General features: G+C 39.7%; 1 protein-coding gene across 4 annotated transcripts in view; it reads left to right on the top strand.

Annotated features, from left to right (window-relative positions):
- dock8 (dedicator of cytokinesis 8) overlaps positions 1-14948 on the top strand; it is a 174908-nt gene that overhangs the window by 69501 nt on the left and 90459 nt on the right. For 3 of the 4 annotated variants that reach the window (XM_061928817.1, XM_061928820.2, XM_061928819.2), the window contains 9 exons: positions 4889-4959; positions 5076-5220; positions 5287-5388; positions 5477-5572; positions 8511-8745; positions 8834-8995; positions 12045-12223; positions 12441-12533; positions 13261-13356. In XM_061928817.1, the coding sequence (XP_061784801.1) occupies positions 4889-4959; positions 5076-5220; positions 5287-5388; positions 5477-5572; positions 8511-8745; positions 8834-8995; positions 12045-12223; positions 12441-12533; positions 13261-13356 (1179 nt within the window). The remainder of the gene's footprint in view (positions 1-4888; positions 4960-5075; positions 5221-5286; positions 5389-5476; positions 5573-8510; positions 8746-8833; positions 8996-12044; positions 12224-12440; positions 12534-13260; positions 13357-14948) is intronic. The other variant, XM_061928818.1, reaches the window with a different exon arrangement.

Here is a 14948-nt window from a genome sequence, read left to right as displayed (position 1 = left end):
CGGTGCAATAACCCATTCCACCAACCACCCTGTTTTTGTTTTGTTTTTTCATGTATATATTAATTTCACACCATATTCATTGCACTTCTACATTTTGTATATTTTTATATATTTGCACATTGTTTTTCTAGCATGCACACATCGCACTGTATGGAATGGCCTCAATCTCGTTACCTTGCGTAATGACAATAAAGCTGATTCTGATTCTGATTCTATTGTACAAAGGTATTCAGCCACTTTGAGTCAATACTTTGAGAAACCACATTTTGCTGCAATTACAGATGCAAGTATTTTAGGGTATGTCTCTACTAGGGTTGCAATTCAGGATTATTTTGATAGTCGATTAGTCAATGATTATCTTAACGATTAGTCGACGAATCGGACAATAAAGCGTACACATATTAATGGCTCTAATTTTTCCATTCACTTGTAAATGCAGCTCAAGTTATTTTAGACATGTGCTTACTAACAACAAAGATGCCTAATTCATTCATAAATATTTATTTATACTGTAACTGTGCTGCTCATTCAGTTGTTACAAAACTTAAAATGACTAATAAAATGTTGTCCATTTAAAAAAAAAAGGAAAGGCAAAGTCCTAAAAAAACAATTAACCTTGTTTATGTATTAAAAAATAGTTAAAATAGCAGCAATGAGAACAAACAACAAAACACCAAATCTAACTTCCTCAAAAAGAAAAGCATTTTGTGATGATTAAAAATCTGCACACTGGTATATTGACTATTGATTAACTCTTGGCAGTTTTAAGACTCTAATAGACTCAATGTGTAGAATTCTATATATTTGATTAGTTCTTAAAATGTTGGCTAATTAATAGATTGTATGTTTAATCTTATTTTTATTTATTTTTTATTTTTTGTCCTGTCCAGCTTCTCAGGCAAATCATATAGTTGATGTAGATGCCCATGTCGGCTGTTCGGATTTACTTTACAAAAGAGAAGTGTAGGATACTTCTCTTGTTGCCTTATTTGTATTTGACTTTATTAAATGTATTTATATTATCATTTAGTGCAGCCGGGCCGGAGCAGGAGGGGATAGAAAGAGAAAAAAAAAAGACAGAGGGGGAAATTGTGGGGACAAGAGGGGGATTAGACAGAGAGACAAAAACAACAACAGCAAACAACAACAACAATAGAGCAACATCAGCAAATACGACATGTACAAATATGATGGTAAAAGTAATAGCAAATAAGCAGTTAGCGAAAATAAAAAATAATACAGAAATGACAATGAGCATTATTACACTACAAATGGAGCAATAGAAATATCGCTATTGATAATGACCAATATCAATACTTTACCTTTATTATCAACAATACAGTTGTTCAAATGCAACAATACATATACGTAATGATAACTTGAGATACGAAATAATGCAGAAAAATGGAGGGGGAGAAAGAGAAGCAACCTACATTAACCTTGTAGATTGTTATAGTAACAATAGGTTAAGCTTTGTCCTTGTGCCGTGTGTTATACCCAGTTTACCCTAGGGCAACAACGTTAATATATGTTTGATGAAACGTGATTATGTGCATGAGTGTAAGTATGCATATGTACTTGTATATGTACAGAATGTGTACTGTATATGTGTTTGTACAGTGAATGTATATGTACAGAATGTGTATATGTGTTTGTACAGTGAGTGTATATGTACAGTATGTGTATGTGTATGTTTGTATATTGAATGTGCGTGTGGGTGTACGAACTTTAAGTATGTAAATATGTACTGTATTTGTGCATGTATGTGGGAGCGTAGGTACCTATGTATTAGAGATGCGCGGATAGGCAATTTATTTCATCCGCAACCGCGTCAAAAAGTCGTCAACCATCCGCCATCCACCCGATGTAACGTTTGATCAGAGCTGCACCCGCCCGCCATCCGCCCGATCTAATATAGATGATGCAAGGCATTAGTGAGCCTGCCAACTACTCCGGTTTTCCCGTAATTCGTACGGTTTTCATCGACCTATTCCGGGTTTTTCATTAATTAAAAAAAAAAAAAAGGGTGAAAACTACGCGAATTGCACCTTGTGCAGACAAGATTTTTCGATCGGACACGGAGGAATTAGGGATGTAAAAGACCACGTTGGGACAAAAAAACACAAGTCTAATGCCGTTGCTAGCGATACAAGTGGAAAACTTTCAACGTTTTTCGTCGCCCAAACAGATTCTTTGGATGTGATAAATGCCGAAGTTTTATTTACGGGGGCAATAATTGAGCATGGATTTCCAATCGCACTGGCTGATCACATGGGACAGTTAAATGTTTGTAATGCAACCTTTAAAAATCATTACGCGGTGATCGCGGTCCCAAAAATAAACTTTTCTTGCATGATAATGTCCAGAAAAATTCGCTTTATATTACTATAGAGTCCTTTTAACGAATGAGTTTGATGGTTTATCACAAACCTTAAATGAAAGAAGTCCTTTGTTCTCCTGCACCATGGCCTTGCTTCGTGTTTGGTGCGCAAGCTTTATAACCTCACTGAGGTTATAAAGCTTTTGCCTGTTAAAGAAAGGAGACTGATCCAATGCAGCAATCATATGGGAGCCGCGCTGAGCGCACCTCCAAGCGCGTCTCGCTGCCGGCGACGGCCGGGTATATGGGCCCGACGCTCCAGCGCCATCCATTTTCAGGGCTAGTTGATTCGGCAGGTGGGTTGTTACACACTCCTTAGCGGGTTCCGACTTCCATGGCCACCGCTCTCTATATCAACCAGGGTGAGCCCCACCCCTTTCGTGAGCGCACTGCGCGCGGAGTGACCCCTGTTACGCGCCCCTGGCAACAGGGGTGGCGGGCAGGTAAGCTGCGCGGGCGGAGCGCGCGGAGTGACCCCTGTTACGAGCCCCCGGCCACGGGGGTGGCGGGCAGGTAAGCTGCTTAACTGCTGCGCGTGACGCCGGCCGCGGCGAAGGCGGACGAGGCGGGGTGTCGGTGCGGTGGGCGCGGTAGTGACCCTGGACGTGCGTCGGGCCCTTCTCGCGGATCGCCTCAGCTACGGCTCCCGGTGGGGCCCTCTCAGGGGAAGGGGCCTCGGTCCCGGACCCCGGCGAGGCGTCCCTTCTCCGCTCCGTAAAAGTGTCCATCTCTTTTCTTTTTTTTTCTTCTGTTGTGGCATATGCAGCAGGTGCCTGCTCGTTTTTCGTATGTGGGTAACAACATTTAACTATGTATATATATTTCCCAATTGGTTTAACTGCCACCCGCCAAAAAAAATAAAAAAAATAAAAAAATAAATATACCGGTAGTTGTCCTGTGGACGCATTCCTCCACCTGAGCTGTGGATCTCTGCAGTTGGTCCAGAGTCACCATGAGCCTCTTGGTTACATCACAGATCAGTGCTCTCCTTGTTGGGTCTGTAAGCTTCGGTGGACAATAGCTGTTTGATGATACTGTTGGCTCCCCAATATTCTCTTAACCAACCTCTGAGGCTGTCACAGAGCTGCTGTATTTGTATTGAAATTAGGTTACACACAGGTGGATAGTATTTACTCATTAGCAGTAATCGTGCAACTTCTGACTGCAATTGGTTGCACCCAGTGGAAAGGGGGCTGAATACTTTTGCACACTGCACTTCTCAAATTGTTGTATCATGTATAATTTTCTTTCAACTTCACAATTGTATTGATTGATTGATTGATTGAAACTCTTATTAGTAGATTGCACAGTACAGTACATATTCCGTACAATTGACCACTAAATGGTAACACCCGAATAAGTTTTTCAACTTGTTTAAGTCGGGGTCCACGTTAATCAATTCATGGTACAAATATATACTATCAGCATAATACAGTCATCACACAAGTTAATCATCAGAGTATATACATTGAATTATTGACATTATTTAAAATCCGGGGGGTGGTATGTGGAGGGGAATGGGGATGGGGGGTTTAGGTTTGGCTGATATCAGCACTTCAGTCATCAACATATCATCTGAGAAATGGACATTGAAACAGTGTAGGTCTGACTTGGTAGGATATGTACAGCGAGCAGTGAACATAGTGAGCTCAGAAAGCATAAGAACAAGTATATACATTTGATTATTTACAATCCGGGGAGGTGGGATGTGGTGGGGGGAGGGTGTTAGTCGAGGGTTGAAGTTGCCTGGAGGTGTTCTTTTAGTGCGGTTTTGAAGGAGGATAGAGATGCACTTTCTTTTACACCTGTTGGGAGTGCATTCCATATTGATGTGGCATAGAAGGAGAATGAGTTAAGACCTTTGTTAGATCGGAATCTGGGTTTAACGTGGTTTGTGGAGCTCCCCCTGGTGTTGTGGTTATGGCGGTCACTATGGAAGTAGTTTGACATGTACTTCGGTATCAAGGAGGTGTAGCGAATTTTATAGACTAGGCTCAGTGCAAGTTGTTTTACTCTGTCCTCCACCCTGAGCCAGCCCACTTTGGAGAAATGGGTAGGAGTGAGGTGTGATCAGGGGTTTATACCACTTTGTGTTTGTCTTTCACATAAAATTTCACTAAAATATATTTGTTTGTGGTTGTAGTGTGACAAAATATGGAAAAGTTAAAAGGGGTTAATACTTTTGTGAGGCGCTATAGATGGCCACATTGTATTCCACCACGCTTCCGTCAATTGTTTATGGTACTGGGTTGTATTAATACAGTATCTTACCAAAGTAAGTACACCCCAACCATTTCAATGATGCTATATGTTCTCAAGGGATGTGGATATATTTCAGAGTAGTCTGTGTATAGCTTCTATTATACTGAACATTATTAAATGTTCTAACATACAGTACATAATAAAATAATTGCTCAAATGGGTTTGTTGTACCCATTATTAGTGATAAGAAAAAACATGCACAGATTTAAATCTAACCGATATGAATTAAATGTTTTTTTTCCACAGATCATTTTTGGCAAATCTAGTGGGCCAGAATTTGTTCGAGAAGTTTACACCTCTGTTACCTATCATAACAAGCAAGTACATTGTTTTTCAATATGCATGGAATTTCATGCATAAATCATCTAAGCAGATTGAATGAAGGTTTCCCCAGACTGATTTTCCTGTCTTCTGTTTTTTTGTTCTTCATCAGATCCCCAGATTTCTACGAGGAGGTGAAGCTGGCTCTTCCCGCCTGCCTGACAGAGCGACACCACCTGCTCTTCACCTTTTACCACATTAGTTGCCAGCAGAAACAGAACCAGAGCAACAGCTGTGAAACGCTCATCGGCTACTCCGTAAGCCTTTTAAGTTTGCACACATAAATGCGCTGTAAGATACAATGTTGCCTTATGTTTATCCAGTGGCTGCCCATATGGATTAATGACAGACTGAACACAGGTCAGTTCTGTCTGCCCATAGCGTTGGATCGACTACCTCCTAATTACTCACTGCACACTGCTGAGGTATCTAATTATTCAATTAAACATAATGTTATATGCTCATGAATGCCCACATTTTATTGTTGATTTTGTGCAATTATTTGTTGTGCAGAAACTTCCTTCTCAAACGCCGCCGGTCAAGTGGATGGAAAATCACAAAGGACTGTTCAATCTGGAGGTTCAGGCTGTGTCCTCTGTGCACACACAGGTAACTTGAAGGTGTTTATTAGGAGCCACGTAAGTCAGGCAAAAGTGCTTAAGTCGTGAATGAAGGTGCCTCTTTTCTTGATTGTGTGAAAATAGTGGAGTTTTACTAACAATCGTGAATGTCATTGAAATCCATGAAAAAGATAACACTTTAAATGTGAAATTGCTTGTAACATGAACGTGTGTTGCCATGGCGATTTAGTGTGTGTATAAATGCTACAACATCTTCTTCTTGGCAGGATGTGAACGATAATCTTTAGATTAAACTTTGTTTCACTCGTTATTATAACCACCCTGATTGTTTGTGATGTTAGAGGGGGCTATTTGCAACTTGCTCACAGTTATCTTTTTCTAAGCAAAAAACATAACAAAAAGACCATTGGCCAGCTTATGACACCATTAATGGTTTAACAACCCACATTTGTTTTACAATTACTACGTTTATTTATTAATCTTTTTTTACCAGCCCTGATAAAATAATTGGTCTTCCTGGCAGTCACTCACCCTGTTTTGTCCACACGTACATGCAGGGAGCGCGTGCAGACACACAAAAACAGTCCAAGAGAAGCAACAAACAATTGGCAGTCATGTCCTACTCAGTGGCCTTGTGGTTAGAGTGTCCGCTCTGAGACTGGAAGGTCGTGAGTCCAAACCCCGGCCGAGTCATACCAAAGACTATAAAAAATGGGACCCATTGCCTCTCTGCTTGGCACTCAGCATCAAGGGTTGGAATTGGGGGTTAAATCACCATAATGATTCCCGGGCACGGCCACCGCTGCTGCTCCCTGCTCCCCTCACCTCCCAGGAGTCAACATGGGGATGGGTCAAATGCAGAGGATAATTTCACCACACCTAGTGTGTGTGTGATTGTCATTGGGACTTTAACTTTAACTTTATGTTGTTGTTATGATTGAATACACATTCAATGACAGCTATTGTTAACTATCCGAATTGCTTTCATTAGCTAACAACACCCAAAGCTAATATGGGTGCATGTGTTCCGTACGTACGTAGTTACGTCATTGCGTCCCAAAAACCGTAAAAGGGCAGGATGTAGTGCTTAAAATACATTGGAAAGCTAGCGCCATCGAGGCATCTGTGTAAATGTTGCAAACAGCCCTTTGACAGCTCCGTGTTTGACCGTGTGTACTTTTGTACTTTTTAACTGTCAAAAAAATCGGTGGAATCAATTGATAAGACACTACATCATACATTATATATGTATGTTCCAGTAAATAGTCATATGATCACGGTCCAAATAAAATCGTTGTATGCATTGAATGTCTCTGTTCGTACCAGGATAGCCAGGTGTTCTATGCAAACAGGATAGATTTGATATTTACCTAGAAATGTATTTTATCATTTTCTGGTGTGGCAGCACGGTGGACCAGGGGTTAGTGGGTGTGCCTCACAATACGAAGGTCCTGGGTTCGAGTGGTGTGGCTCTGTTGGTAGAGCAGCCGTCCCAGTAACGGGTATAAGACTCTTAAGTTATACCCGTCACTAGACTCGATATGGAAGCGCTAAAAACTACAACATGGCTGACGGGGAGAAGACGTAGTCGAAGTGGAGCCACGTGAATAAGACCGCCCGCAAAACGGCGCATTCTGATGACTGTCTGTAAAACATAATCTATGCAAAATAGTGAACAAAGAACCACCATTCCATGTTATGTATACCACAAGGAAGTGTTTTTAATATAGAGAAAAACCATAATATGACCGCTTTATGTCGATGGGAGAATACGCATAAGACCAAATTTGACAGAGAAGCCCACATTTAAGGCTTCATCCAAGAGAGCATCTTGGATGAAGGTGCGCAGCGACAGACATAAGTTGAGTGGGAGAATGCTGCACACTCGAAATCCGCAAAGTTGTGCACCTTCTTTCACGTGGCTAAAGGCACTAATGCAGGAGACACATTTTCAGTTACCTAGATAGATTAATGGAAAATAACCCTTGCTGTCTGAACAAGAGGATGGGGGCTCATTTCCCAGCCATGGTGAATGGTAACGTTTTTTTTTTTGTAATTAAAAATACATTTGTAAAATTGTAAGTACAATTCATTTTTAAAGTTTATTTTTAACCATACTAGCCCTAATATTGTCCGCTGAAAAAAAAATCAGGCCATTGGATAAATGTAATTGAAGACCCCTGATTTAGAGCATTAATGGGCCATGGTTTCATCCACATTTTATGTTATTGTATACAATATCTACTTCTGCAATCAACACATTTGCTGTGTGTATTTATCCCGGTGAGGTGACAGGTTTGTTTAGCCACTTGTTGCTTGGCAGCCTAGCCTACATAAAAGTCAGCTATGTGAACCACTAGACTACCAAGGACACCACTTGGACAGACACATAGTCAAAAACTAAACGTCGTTATAATGATTATAAAACAAGACACTGCATCCATATTGATTTTGCAAGAAAATCAGTACTAATACAAAATGTGTCATTGTGCTGTGTAAACTGTACAAGCAAAGTTTTAGGTAACATTTTTACATTCTTTAAATGTCACACAAGTGTAAAATGAAGTCAACGAAAAACAACATTCTGCCTTAAACTTTGTCAACAAGTGACACCAACATTGCTTTTAAAAAAAGCCAAAGAAAAAGCAAAATGTGTCGTTAATCCTATGATGTCATTCCCATTCAAATTCACAGTAACTGCATGACAGAAGGGTGCCAGTAATGTCTCTTAATTTGGTAGCCTTTTGCAGTTCAAGATATAAATCATATCACTGTGAGGAAGGAGAGCCAGGACTATGTTGAAGCAAATAATAATAATAATATCCTAATAATATTCCTAATAAACTAATAGTGATAAACTGTGTACATTCCTGAAGTAATGTAAACCATTTGCTGTCATTTAATAGAAAAACACACGGCATTGTCTGCGTCTGTCCCTTATTCCCAGTATTTGTTGTGCATACTAGGACAACCATCTGGAGCGCTTCTTCACCCTGTGTCACGCTCTTGAGGGCGCCGCGACGTTCCCGCTACGTGTCCGAGAGGAGAAGATCCCAGAGAACAAGCTGGAGCATGAACTGAAGCTCAGCATCATTTCTCTGTCGTCATCCAGCTTGGAGCCGCTGGTCCTCTTTCTCCACCTGGTGATGGATAATCTCTTCACCCTCATCATGCAGCCTATGGTCATTGCTGGCCAGACCGGTGAGTCTCGGTGAAGGGTCTGATAACATAACTTGAATATACTCGCGTCTTGTAAATATGTCATGTAGATGTGTGTGTTGTCTTCCAGCTAACCTGGCCCAGATAGCCTTTGAGTCAGTGGTGTCCATTGTCAACAGTCTCCATAACAGCCAGGAGCTGAGCAGGGATCAGCAAGGGCGAAACAGCCTCTTGGCGACCTACCTTTACTGGGTGTTCTGTTTGCCTGAGCCCCCTCAAGACATCCCAAATGGTGCGTCCTGATCAATACAGATTTAACAACTTTTATGAGCATTTGAAGTGCATGAGAAAGTGGAAAGGACATTTAGCTCTCTTCGTGTATTGCTAACTACCTAACTCACAGGTGTCAATTAAGTAGCGAACCGCACGTTGTGTAAACAATGCACACTGAAGCACAACACACGGCATGATAGCAGCGACCGGGCTACTACAACATGCAAAAGCCAGAGCTGGAAGAACCTCCTGCCTTGTTAAGATCTCCCGTTTGGGAACATTTCGGTTTCGCAGTGCGATACAACAATGGATAACATCGCTTCAACGAAGAGAAAGACGAACAAACACAGCTCCCACCGCATTCAAGCAGCCTCTCCTCGGCGAGTCAGGCAGGGCTAAAGCAATAACAAAGGCCGTTGGTGTTTTTATAGCAGCAGATTTAAGACCATATTGCATTAAAAACTAGATTTTGACCCACTTTTATGGTGGAAGAACAATGAGCCCATATATCCTCTTACTGCCAAGTTAGCCAGGCACTACCTCGCCATACCTGCTACTTCCGTGCCCAGCGAAAGGGTATTTTCCACAGCTGGAGACATTTTAATTGCAAACAGGTCTGCTCTTTCTGCAGACAATGTGGATAAACTGATTTTTCTGGCAAAAAACATGAAAATTGAGTGAAAGTCACCAGGGTTAAAGACTGGGGGGGAAAAATGAAAGTTAATCTGAGGCTGAGTTGACTTTAAACGGTTTAATGTTGCACTTTTTGTATGTAGAAGAAAAGTTTCGTCATTTTATTTAATCTGAGCAACAACTTGAAGCAGTTTAATGTTGCACTTTATATTAAGAAATGTTGCACTTTATATGTAGAAAGGTTTTGTTAAGAAACCACTTCTGAGCCTTAGCTTATTTAGTTTTTAGGAAAGTTGACTGCATTAACCCTGGCAATCGACCCTGTATGTTATTGTTATGTTAAAAAGGATAAAGCCATTGTTTACAAATTTTGGTAAATAAATAACCAGAAAATGTATATTTTGTTTTTTTCTTACTGTACCGAAAATGAACCGAACCGTGACCTCTAAACCGAGGTATGTACCGAACCGAAATTTTTGTGTACCGTTACACCCTTACACATACCACATGCAATTGCATGTCTTTTAACTTTAATATTATCTAATCGTGGAACAAATATTATATTAGCACATATTCCCCCAAATTGTTTTTGTTAAATAAGAATACTTACAGGTCTTTAAGTAAGAATACTTACAGGCATTTTTGTCAACCTGACTTAAGATTTCAAAGCAAGTTAATCATCAATTTGTACGTAAAAATATATAATCAAATGCATTTGCAATTGTGTAGTAATACCATTAGGTGATTAGTTGTGTAAATGCTCCAAAGCATTCACACACATGGTTTTCTACACCAAAATTCATCTATTTCTTCTTCTTCTTCTTCTTCTCCAGATTTTGGTGCGTTCTACCTTCCACATTTTTCACCCGATTCAAACCGTTCCAACTTCAAACTGTTCAGCCTATTCGGGAATCGCTGGCTTTCCCTTGACAAATTCCCGAAATTGCCAGAATTCTAGGTTTTCCGGGACATTTTTCCCATTCAAAATGAATTGGCCATTTTTCAAACTTCCACCATTTCCACATTTTTCAACCTTTTCAAACCATTCAACCTTCAATATATTCCACCATTCTGGAAATTCAAACTTCCCTTTTTCCAAGTTAAAAAAAAATTACAGGATTTTCCAGAATTCCTGGTTTTCTAAAGCCCTATTTCCACCCTTTTTTCTGGCGACTACTCCCTCCACATTTCAACCATTCCACCGTCAAAACATTCCTCTTAATCAGGACAAAAAACTAAGTTGTTTTTTGAACTGGAAAAATTCCCGGCTTTCCCAAAATTCCAGGAATCATTTCTCAATTCAACATGTTACTACTTCAACATTTCTCGACCGATTTGAAAATTTTTAACACCAACCATTTCAACTCATACAGACCATTAAAGTTTTTTTTAGCATTTTCAAAAAAATTCCCGCTTTTCCCGAAATTCCCAATTTTTTCTGAAATTCCCATTGAAATCAATGGGACATTCTTCAAAGTTCCACAACTTCCACGTTTGATTCTAACGGTTCCAAAATATTCAGCCTATTCAGGAATTGCGTGCTCTACTTCAACAATTCAAAAAAAAAAATCCCAGATTTCCCATAATTTATTTTTTTATTTTTTTATTTCATTTTCCTCATTCAAAATGAATTGGCCATTTTTCAAACTACCACAATTCCCACATTCTTCAACCCAATCAAACCATTCCACCTTTAACACATTCCACCATTCTGGAAATTCAAACTACCCTTTTTCCAAGTTCCCAAAAAATCCAGTTTTTCCCGAAATTCCCTAATACCATTTACTACTTTCCTGCCTGATTAAGAAAATTCTAATACCAACCATTTCAGCTCATTCAATTCATGTTCCTAATCATTTTCAAAAATCACACTTTTCCCAAAATTTCCAAATTTCCAGGAAGTTCCCAATGAAATGAATGGGACATTTTCCACAGTTGCACAATTCCCACATTTTTCAACCTATTCAAATCATTCCAACATTAACACATTCCACTCATCCTGGACATTCAAACTAACACTTTCCCAAGTTCCAAACCAAATGCCGGTTTTCCTGGAAATTCAAACTCTTCAACATTCAAACCATTCCAACATTCAAACCATTCCAACATTCAAACCATTTCAGCGTTTAAACGATTTCAACATTTAAACAATTTCTACATTCATCCTACATTCCATTAGCATTTCAGTTCAGCGTCAGCTCTTCAACAACCAAACCATTCAAACTATTCTTACATTCATACTACATTCTGTCAGCATTTCAACTTCAGCATTGAAGCATTCACACGCAATTCCTTCAGGAATTGCGTTTTCTAGTTTATACATTAATATTCATATATTACCTGTTACTAGTGGCCTTATGAGAGCAGCCATAACTGTGATCTGGCCTTCAATAAAAACGACTTTGACACCCCTGACCTAACTGATACTGTGTCAGGTACCAGTGGCGTGACGCCCGCTACTGAGAGCCGTTACAGCACCATGGGCCGAGCCTCGGCGACCACCGTGGGCAACGTGCTTCTGCAGTCCAGGATCCGGAGCAGCAGCAACCCTGACATCCCTGCGCCTCACTCGTCTGCTGAGGACGCTGAGGTCAAGCACATCCTGGCTGCCAAGGTGCTAAAACAACTTTTTATACGTGCTTTATACCCATAGAAGCCCATGTCCTTCTACCTTTGACTTGTATACGTCCCAGCAGGCCGCCACAGAAACACAGTCACTTGATTTCCACTCCTACCTAATAACATTAGCTATTATCCCAAGCCAACAGACCTAATGAGAGCATCCATCATGCTTATTGTGATTTAACGTTTGTGCACGTATTTATCTGCAGGGCCACAACATCCCAGGGAGCCGCATGTCGACCGTATTGGACACAAACAGCCATCAGAACTCCACAGGAAGCACAAGACCCTCCAACAGAAAGGTACAAGTATTATGCTTGTTGCTATGGTTACTTAGCCTATACAAAGTAACATGTTTTTAAGGTATTTTTTTGGGTTATGTAATTGCAACACTTTGATGTGTAGACACTCACAAGACACTTCATTCTGAATTGGCTCTAATGAAAGAGTTGCAACATATCTCTATAACGTATATTGGCCTGAGGTTTTTTTTAGGACTCAGCGGCATAGAATCACACAATATGAATAAATTACATTTTTATTCTCGTTAGGGAAGATAATTTATTTTGTCATTTGTCTTTTGATTTAACTTGAAATTAATTACATGCTTTGCAGACATGTATTTGTTGTGATAGGCAATATAAAAAGTATCATATTTAATATTTATCAATATTTAATAAATACAAAAATAACAATAATTATTGATAACAAAATTATTAATTATACATTGAAAGCAGTAAAATATTAGAATACATTATAACTGGACTAATAAGCCTGCCATGCCACTGTAGGTTTATAATAGAGTTTCACTGTAATTTCATTTCTCAACTGTAGAAAAAAACAAACTCTTAAGGGACCAACATAAACACTAATATCAGATGTCCACATGGTGGCAGTGTGACATCAATGTTCTCTGGTTTCCTGTATCTAGTGCAAAAAGTAAAATGTCCTGTCTTGATTGTGTGCGTGTGTGTGTGTGTGTGTGTGTGTGTGTGTGTGTGTGTGTGTGTGTGTGTGTGTCTTTTGCAGCAGTTTCATGAAGAGCTTGCCCTCCAGATGGTGGTCAGCACTGGGGTCTGCAGGGAAAATGCATACAAATATGCCTGGTTCTTCTTTGAGCTGCTGGTCAGTATTTTTGTTTACACAATGATGATGATAATATATAGAAGTGTGAGTGTGTGTGTCTGTGTGTGTGCACGTATATACTGTATGTGTGTGTGTATAAATATGTGTATATACAGTAATACAGTATACATGTACAGTACAGGCCAAAAGTTTGGACACACCTGTGAAAACCATTTCAGGTGACTACCGCTTGAAGCTCATTGAGAGAATGCCAAGAGTGTGCAAAGCAGTAATCAGAGCAAATGATAGCTATTTTGAAGAAACTGGAATATAAAATATGTTTTTAGTTATTTCACCTTTGTTTATTAAGTACATGACTCCGCATGCGTTCGTTCATTCATAGTTTTGATGCCTCCAGTGACAATCTACAATGTAAATAGTCATGAAAATAAAACGTATTGAATGAGGTGTGTCCAAACTTTTGGCCTGTACTGTATATATGTATATATGTTCTCTCTCTCTCTCTCTCTCTCTCTCTCTCTCTCTCTCTCTCTCTCTCTCTCTCTCTCTCTCTCTCTCTCTCTCTCTCTCTCTCTCTCTCTCTCTCTCCCTCTCTCTCCCTCTCTCTCTCTCTCTCTCTCTCTCCCTCTCCCTCTGTCCCTCTCTCCACATACACGTGTGTGCGCGCGTGTATGTGTTCAATAATATGTGCTGTCCCTATTTTAAATGAAGAATAATTCAAATAGAATGATATAATGAATTTAAAGAATAAGAATTTAGACTATTTAAACTTTTTCGGTCATTCTTTTTCTTTTCTTTTTGTGTGTAAATGTGTATGATTGTTAAATATGTATAATCTGTACTGTAATGGTCACACAAAATGGTTGATGGTTGATTATATGACCGAAATAAACTTATTTCATTCATTCAGAAGCAAACGCAAGCAAAGGGATGAGTATTTTTTTATGTAAACAAGACAGTCGGACTACCAACCATAACAACAAAACAACACAAAAGCTATCTACTGGGGGCGGTATAGCTCGGTTGGTAGAGTGGCCGTGCCAGCAACTTGAGGGTTGCAGGTTAGATCCCTGCTTCCGCCATCCTAGTCACTGCCGTTGTGTCCTTGGGCAAGACACTTTACCCACCTGCTCCCAGTGCCACCCACACTGGTTTAAATGTAACTTATATCATGGGTTTCACTATGTAAAGCGCTTTGAGTCACTAGAGAAAAAGCGCTATATAAATATAATTCACTTCACTTCAAGTGTTAAAAATACAGACATCTGTGAATCACAAAATCTTTTGGCATATTGAAATGCACAGGACAACACAGAGGACGTATTGTAGGATACATTGTGGTTATCTACAGTTTAAATAGTATAAATGCTGTAGTTATGGAAAATATGATTTACCTGAACTGCAACAATGATGGTGCATTAATTGAAAGCAGGCGATGATTGGAAGGATATTTACGACATTTGAAAACTCTTTCTTTTAACTTTAATACTGTAATAACTTGGACAGCATGATAAAGTGAAAAGTACTGCTGGATGACGACACCTCATGATACTTCAAATGCAGCTACTGCCACCAGGAGGTTTCCTACAACCACTGTGGTTTATGCCAGTATATATATACATATATTTTTA

The sequence above is a fragment of the Nerophis lumbriciformis genome, linkage group LG33 (assembly GCF_033978685.3).
Source record: "Nerophis lumbriciformis linkage group LG33, RoL_Nlum_v2.1, whole genome shotgun sequence".
In the NCBI taxonomy this organism is placed as follows: domain Eukaryota; kingdom Metazoa; phylum Chordata; class Actinopteri; order Syngnathiformes; family Syngnathidae; genus Nerophis; species Nerophis lumbriciformis.
Note: the sequence above shows the minus strand (reverse complement) of the source record. Positions and strands in the feature narration are given on the sequence as shown.